Source organism: Notothenia coriiceps, unplaced genomic scaffold (assembly GCF_000735185.1).
Source record: "Notothenia coriiceps isolate Sejong01 unplaced genomic scaffold, NC01 NC01_scaffold00037244, whole genome shotgun sequence".
NCBI lineage: Eukaryota > Metazoa > Chordata > Actinopteri > Perciformes > Nototheniidae > Notothenia > Notothenia coriiceps.
The window spans coordinates 4,327-12,988 of NW_011369945.1; the positions used below are offsets into that span (position 1 = coordinate 4,327).

Below are 8,662 nucleotides of genomic sequence, written 5' to 3' on the forward strand. Positions count from 1 at the left end.
GCATATGACAGTAAACAACTGCGGAAACGATAACGGGTCCCAAGGTGGATAGACCGGCATAAGCAACGCTCTGGGGGGTCCAATGGCTCCGTGTGTGCGCCCTATACGATGATTTTCTGATCATGATGACGCAATAGCCCCGCCTCTCCCCACCTCTGCTTCTCACCCCCGTGTCAAAGTAAACTGCACACTGAATTCAGATTATCTATCTTTCTCTCGATATGGACAAACGCGAGTGAAGTCTAATCTGACAGGACGGAGACACGCAGCTCTGCTCACCTGCAGCTCCTCCCGCTGTGATGCAGCGGTGAACGGAGCAAAACACACACTTCAAGTCCGATCATCACCCTTAGCTATTTTAATTACCTCTCAAACTACCTAAACTAGTTATAAATATGTTTATTTTTACTGTCGGCCGGGTCACTCATTGATCAGCTGCTGCATGAGACAGACACTGACCGAAGAGAGGGAGGAAAAAGAGAGGCTCCATGTATTTTATTATATAGATTCGTTATTCATTTGTTTTAAAGCTCAATAAATAACAAAGAAGACCTTTGACCGGCACTTTTATAATTTTGTCCGGAAGATTTAAACTTTAATACACGTTGACTGGCGAAAAACTCTGCCCGGTTCCCTCGGCCTCCACCGCGGAGAATAAACAGAAGGGCAACCATGACAACCATGCTTCTTCGCTGCTTTTGTGGAGGAAGTTACAGCGCCACGCGTACAGGCTCCTGCATACATGTACTGCTGCTTTTTCCAGCGGTTGGAGCTAAACGGAGCTGTCTCGTGTGGATAGACACTATCCGGTGAATATTGCGTGTGGACGGAAGCTTTTTTGCAATTGCGTTTGCATTAATCCTATGCGTTTAGCCGTATGCGTCCTCGTGGGGCCGGGGCCTCACATACATTCAGTAGGCTACTGTGGACAATCCCCACAGAAGCAATTTGAGGTAAAGTGTCTTGCCCAGGGACACAACGACATGCTGACTGCAGTGGGACTCGAACTTGCTATCCACTGATTCGAGGTCCATTACACTGAGCCACAGCCTCCCTTCACATATATAACTATTACCTATATAATAACTATTTAAGCCATTGGACTTATTTGTTATTACTGTCTGTTTGAACCAAAGAAGAGCTCAATAAAGAGGATCAAGTATTTAAGGGTTGATTGCTGACTTGTAAATGGGAAATAAAAATCATACAAAGTGATGTGAGCTACATATAGTTGTTATGTCGATATTTACATCTCAAATGACATTTGTTATTGTAAGTATTTGCAACTCTTTTTTGAGTCGGTGCTGATGTCTCTCATGTAAACGTGCAAAGCAAAATTTATGCAACCATGTTATTGATTTTAAGTGGAATACAAATACATGTCAACATGCCTCCATCGGACGTCTGAACATGACGCATTAAAGGGAATAAACACTTTTACCACTTCCACCCTCCTTTACCTTACACATTAATGATTAAATGAAATATCAGGACACAGAAACAGCTTTTAATAAGCTGAAATAAAAGCAAACATGTTGTTTGGAAGAATCAAACTCTAGTCATAAAACACCTGTGGAGAAACTGCAGTAAACACAACCTACCTGCTGAAGTGAATTGACTCTTTTCGACTCCATTTTTAGCTGAGAAGTAACGCCAAACGCCGGATACAACTTGATGTCCTCACTTATAAGTTAAAATGTGTCCTCCCCCGGTATTTATCAGGTCAGGAGCCGGGAGGGGCCAACATTTTGAGCACCGGCCCACAAATCTTTCGACTCAAAGGCATCATTGTACGCACGCTAATGTGCTTTACGAGCAACTTGAAAGACATACGTATGGGCAGTTTCTATTTTGATTGATAGAATCACCCACATTTCGTTAAACAGGCTTGTGCACGTCAGTTAACCAGATGTATTTACAAAGCCAGTTGGGAGAATGCAATTAAGATTGTAGATAAAGAAGTTTCTAAGCATTTCTAAGAATTGTAATTGAACAACAAGGACGAGATGCATGCTGAGACGCGGTGCTGTTGTACAACTGTTAGCTAACTGTTCCCTGTCTGCTAATTAGATGCAGCTGTAGGGCAGGTAACAGGTCACGAGACTCATCACACGAGACAACTGCCTGATGGAGCAGTGGTGGAAGAAGTACTCAGACATGTTACACTAATGCAGCAATGTGAAAGTAATTGAAAACAAGTTAGGAAAATCCAAGTATCATCAGCAAAATGTACATAAATAAGAATACAAATTTAAAAAGTACTCAATAAATATGACATTATAGCAATGTTAATAATGAGGCAGGCTTTTATAGGTATGAATGTACTGATTTTTGGCTGGTTTATCTACATTCAATAGCGTATTCCACTGATTACCAACAAAGGGGTCAAAATGATCACATGATAAGACTGTGTGGATGATATCATTAATGGGGTAGGTTTTTACGTTTTCTCTGACTACTAGTATCAACTCATAAACAAAATGTAACAAGGATCCCCAAAAGGGCTTTTTTTGTTGTTGAACCCACTGATTTACTCTTTTTAAACCCATTGCTATTTATGGAGCTGGTAGGTTACTGATCTAGAATTAAAAAAACAATATGTTTCTCTTAAGTGCCGTTAAGTACATTAAGTTGCATTCAATGGAAATAGTATGGTAATAGAAAATAAAGTTCAACCAGTTGCTTTGCCACTATGAGAATCAAGGGAGGAGAGGCAGAGGTGTGTGTGTCACCATGACAAATGACTCAACTCCTCTAGGGAAAAATTCCTTGAGCTGCTCCATGTCATATTGGTTTAACTTCACTCGCTCAGACAAGGGATCATAGCCGTAGCTTTGGTTATAATTTCTAGTTATTTGCATGCATGTGATGTGCCTGCCCAACTATTAAATTACTGATGGTTTTAAGACTTTCTACTGCTGCACCACACGCTACTATTAAGCTTCTTTACGACGTGTTTACTTTTAACACTTTTCATAGAAAAGATAATGAGCATTTAAAATCTGCACAAGAAACTGAACAAATATGAAATCATTTAGTCATTTTAATCAGTTTTACAGCAGATTTGAGAATAGGGGTCCCCTCGCAAAAACATTGATTACAGACGCATGTATTTTTGAACATACATAAATAAAGCTAAAATAAATGTATTAAGATGTGTATGAAATATCTGAAAAAAAATCTGAATATATATGCATAACCTGGTATTTTTCAACCATCCACATGCAGTCCATCATTGAGAAAAAACTACATTACCCATGATCCTCAACGCTCGGATGTAGTCATTCAGGAAAACATGGCGGCTTTGAAAAACGCGAACACAAACATCCCAGATTATGAATACACTGATGTGAACACCAACATATTTCATATCGACTCGTTCAGGACCGAGTGGCTGAACAGACTGCAACCCGGGGACTTCTCCTTCCAGCCGGAGGGCCAGGACTCCTCTGATGCTCACTTCGAGGAGGAGATGGGCATCAGCGCGGACACCATGGCTGAGCTCAAGACGGCCTGCAGGTAGACACCATAGAACGTGCTAACGGGTGCAAACTGAAAATACGATGGTGTTTTATTAAATGTTTAGCACTCAGCGTCTCTTCTTATCATGTCCATCCTGTCTTCTTAATGTGCTCAAAACATTACGAAATTGCACTGAAAGAATCGATTGCAATACCAGAAACAACTTCAATGGTTCAGTGAGGGCAGAAGTAAGAAAGTGATGCACACTTTCTGTTACAGTAGATATACCATTATAACCACAGCGTTTAAATACTCTGTTACAAGTAAAATCACAAGAATAAGGACACACACATAGCATTTAAATATACTTTTAAGTTTCAAAAGTAGAAGTAGACATGCAGACAAATGTATGATTGAATTAAAAAGAAAGTGAATGACTGTAATGTTTCAGCTGGTAATGGTGGGGCTTATACAGTCTATAGTCAATGCAGAACATACAGTTTTTCCCTCTTAATGGTAGTTGAATAAAAGTATAAAGTAATGTAACTTGGACATACACAAGTAGCCTACCATGAAAAGCATACTTGAATACAATGCTTCAGAAAACTTACTTAGTGACTGTCTGTTGAGTGAAATAATGAGCATAATAAAAATAAAGCTGTTGATAACATGAAGGTGGACTACTAAATACATTGTTGCCAACACCCGTTGATGTGTGTATAATGTTTTGCTATGATTTATGACTTTAAAGTAGTGAGCACACTGAAACTACTTTGCACATTGATACTTTGCTACATTCAATTGTACCAAAGCGTAACAGACTCATGTTTTTCTTCCAAGTCTTGATTCACTTCGTTGCCATCCGGAGGATCAGCCTCCTGACCCAGACGTCGTTCCTCCAGACCCGACGCTGAAGACACTAATGTAGGATTCCTCCTCAGTTGTTACAATTTACATTTAGTCTTGGACAAACCAACCGTATGTGAACCAATTCAATTCTCTGTCATTTTGTTTTCAACAGACAAAGAAAGAAGAAACAAGATTACAGAGCTACTCTGAAAATCAGCAAGAATAGACACGACCTCTACGCTGATGAACTGGTGGGTCCATTGGAGTACATTCAATATCGTTCTGTATGACAGAGCAGACAAATGTTAATATATTATCTTTGTACTATCTAGGAGCGTTTAACTTTCGGTAAGAAACCAGAGACACTGGATGACATGGTCCCCGAAGGAGAAATCCTTCTCAACATCAACATCTACTACCCGGCTACTTTTGAGAAAGTGAGGGCCCAAAATCTTCCAAATACAACCGTCTTTCTAGGCCTAATTATAAGTTTCCACTATACTGACATATTCACTGTATCCCCCCCGTCAGTTTTGCTATGTCAGACCCCACATCACCGTGCTGATGATGGGCTCCCACACGCTGGCAGAGCTCAGGGATGCCATCTGCTGCGTCAACGACTTGCAAGTGTGCGGAGAGTTCAGTAACATGCCGGACATGGCTCCAGACTTCATCAGCAAGGTGAGCACACATACTTAGTCAATCTGAAATTACAAGCAAGATTTGAACATAAACATACTGTATCAATGTAATGATTTAATATTAAAAGTATCTATTGTGTGGTGTTTATTCTGTAAAACATTTGAGACCAACTCCTTAAACCTGGAGGTGATATTTTCATGTCTTCTGTTTCAGGATCATTTCAAGTCAGCTTTCTTTTATTTCGAAGGAGTTTTCTATAACGACATGAGATATCCCGAGTGTCAGGACACCAGTATGTAAGTATTTCCCCCTGATAAGTTGAATGATTGGTTAATCTCAACCCCTCTTTTTGTAATCAGCTGGTGATGGATACCCTCTTTGCCTGATCAGTTTCACATTTTGAGTATTTGACAAATGTACTTTATTTCTGAGATAAGATGATTAAAGCCACTTTACTGTCCAGTGTTTCCCCTAGGTTTACTGCTTTGGGGGGGAGCAGAGAGAGGAGCTGTGGATTATTGTTATTGATTAATGCATCAGTGTTTCTTAGGGTCAAAAACACTAAACTCACAACTTAAAATGAAAGCGTTTAGTTTATTTAATAAAAGAGCACATGTTCAATTTGAAAAATGACAGTAGATATAGATTAGTTGCAATTTAGTGCTATATTTATATAAAAAAAGAAAGAAAATTAATTTTAAAAAAAGAAAATTATATATATATATTTTTTTACAACACCTTGAATTTCAGGGGGGGCGTGGGGCTCCGTTGGCGGGGCGCAGTGTCCCTCCAAGACAATGGTAGGGGAAACACTGCTGTCTATGGAATGATGTGAGCTACCGCCAGGAGATGATTAGTTTAACACAGTATGAGGGCAGGAAGCGGGGGAAACATCCTGCCAGGCTCTCTCCAAAGTTAACATTCACACTGGGATAGGCAGTTAATTGTGGTCGTCATCGGACGGGCATATTAACCTTTTTAGGCTTGTTGTAATTCAAGCTGTAGTCCAGGGCAGGTCGTTTTCTCGAGATGTCCACAAAAAACCCTGCCAGAATCTGAAACACACTGAGAGTGAAATGAACTTCTCTTCTCTCATCCTGGGTAACTTATGACAATATGTGAGCCACAACATGCTTCTTTCCCATGACGAAGCTAAAATGATTACGGCTCCAACTTCATTAAACAATAACTGTGACTATATAAACATGCAATATCGTTGCAGTTATGGCAAGACAAAAACATCTCTTTATTTCATCACCTTTTTACACTCCTGTATCTGTCTCAGACACACACACACACACACTCAATTTTTACACTGTGACTTCTGAGAATTGTTAACACATTCAAGTCTAATTTTAAATGTTGTCTGTAAGGTTCTATAAAGCCCTCTTGTTCTCATTACAAACATTCTCATTCAACATTCTGTGGCCCTTTTGTTAACTCTGCAGCTTATAAAATAACAACAACAAGGGCATTCTTGTTCAGGTCAAGATGAATTTGCCTATTTGAATCACATTTTTTACCAAAATTAAGTGATGGTGCTGATAAGGATACCAGAGAAAATAAGGGGCAGAAAATTGCACTTCTATCTTAAAAGTATTCTCAGAATTAGAATACAAAGATATGGAAACTGAACTGGAAATACTTTGTCACCTCACAACTTCTTTGAGGATCTTATGAAGAACCCCTTTGTTTGTCGTTGATACAGAACTACCATTGAATGGGCAAAGGACCGCAACTTCCCAACGTACACCCAGGCCAAGATGGAGGACACACGATTTGTGGACCTGAAGATAAAAGTGGGCTTCCCGTACCTCTACTGCCATCAGGGAGACTGCGAACACCTCGTCATCATCACAGACGTCAGGTCAGTCGGTGTTGTGTTGTTTTTATTTCTTACTTCTGTTAAACAGCTGTTACTAAAAGGTGTAATAAGTATGTATAAGTATGGTGCTTACTTTTTTTGGTATGTCAAAATTCTCAACTATCCAGTAAAATATCTCTATAGTATACACACAATGAATGGCACATCATTTGGTTCAGAGATTAATGTTCAAATGTAGATCAAACTTAAAGGGGCCCTATTATGCTCATTTTCAGGTTGCATATTTGTATTTTGTGCCTCTACTGTGACATTTCTACATGATTTAATGTTCAAAAAGATCTCTATTTTTCTAAAATGGTCTGTCCTGCAGCACCTCTTTTCACCCTCACTTTCTTCGCTAACCAATAGAAGTGCGAGTGTTACACAGTGATGTCACTAGGATGCATTCAGGCAGGGGGGGAGTGTGTGGGAGAGAAACTCCCTCTGGAGGGAACTTTGGGATTTTAGCCTTTGCAGACCAAACAAAAACAACCTAAAAACCAAAAAAACCTATACAACACACTACAGCAGGGGTCGGCAACAGGCGGACCGCGGTCCGGATCCAGACGCCGACCTATACGGACCCGGAGCTATAATCAATACATCAATAGGGGATTTTTCGGCGCCTCCCGCTTTTTTAACGCTGATTTGGGTGACTTGTGTAATTCGTGGAGAACCGAAGAGTTTTCGTTGGGGGGGGGAGGGAGTCCGTCTGTCCGTAGCAGTCGCGACTGACGGACAACTTCTCACTTTAAAAAAGAAGAAGAAATCTAGATCCGCAAAATAATTAGCAACAAGCAAGTAGCCTGTTTTTCCCTGGGCCAAGGACAGTTCCTTGAAGGCACAAGCACGAGGCTAACGTGTCTTCACGTGGCTATATGTCGCATGTATGTCTCATCGGAAATGAGTGCTGACGGAGAGACCGGAAGCGCCGTCCACGGCCTTCAAATATTGGCAGTACCATAAGGAGGCGTAGCACAGTGTTCTGCGTGGGCTGTGTCTTTAGTTGTAAGGCATCAGTGGCCGATCTGTTGTTATTATGCATCTTGGGTTAGCTGGCTATGGCAACGAATTTAAAGAGCTTTTCTAGCAACCAGGGTGGATAGAGAGCTCTCTCCTGAGAGGCTGCAAATAACCTCAGCGTCAGTGAGGTATAAAGGGGACCTATCATGAACAAGGGCTGCACATAACTGGTGGCGCGATGGCGCATGCGCACCTCGCGCCAAAAAAGAGGCCTGGGTCATTTGAAAAAAGGCGCATTTGCGTACCCGACGCATAGACCGAAGAGAGAGAGAGAGAGAGAAGAGAGAGAGAGAGAGGGAGAGAGAGAGAGAGACGAGAGAGAAAGCAGACGAGAGAGAGGAGAGAGAGACGAGAGAGAGAGGAGACCGAGAGAAGAGAGAGAGAGAGAGAGAAATACGACCTATGATATTATGAACAGGCCGGGGACCTGTAGTCACTGGCGTTATAAGAGATGTTGCGGCCTAGGGCGGGCATATCTGGGGAAGGGGCGCTGCGCCTGGCATCTCTGGTAAGGGGAAAACTTTTTTTGCGGCGTTGGTGCTCGCTTCCCGCTGCCTAATTTTCCGGCCTTGATGTAGCAATATTCATAATTAAGTAAATGAAGCACCCTTTTCATCCGCGGTTAGCACGTTTGCATTGGCGCCTGTTACGGGGCCCGGCTGTAAAGTATGAAATGGGGGATGTTGGTATGCTGGCGTCCCAGCTCACAGCAAAAATGGCGAGGGAGAGACGGGAGAGGGTGCACCGGTAGGCAGGGCGCTGTTGTTATTAGAATCTGGTGCTAGCTGCTTTAAGCTAGAGCGGCGCTCCAAGAAAAACCGC

The 8,662-nt window shown here is 41.5% G+C and overlaps 1 protein-coding gene across 1 annotated transcript in view; it reads left to right on the forward strand.

The window, feature by feature from the left end:
- Positions 1–3,276: 3,276 nt before the first annotated feature.
- The window catches only part of snapc3 (small nuclear RNA activating complex, polypeptide 3), a 9,568-nt gene continuing 4,182 nt past the window's right edge, over positions 3,277–8,662 (forward strand). Inside the window, exons 1-7 of the mRNA XM_010793135.1 lie at positions 3,277–3,519; positions 4,303–4,386; positions 4,484–4,562; positions 4,644–4,748; positions 4,843–4,992; positions 5,167–5,249; positions 6,662–6,820. Coding sequence (XP_010791437.1) covers positions 3,296–3,519; positions 4,303–4,386; positions 4,484–4,562; positions 4,644–4,748; positions 4,843–4,992; positions 5,167–5,249; positions 6,662–6,820 — 884 coding nt within the window. The 5' untranslated portion in view covers positions 3,277–3,295. The remainder of the gene's footprint in view (positions 3,520–4,302; positions 4,387–4,483; positions 4,563–4,643; positions 4,749–4,842; positions 4,993–5,166; positions 5,250–6,661; positions 6,821–8,662) is intronic.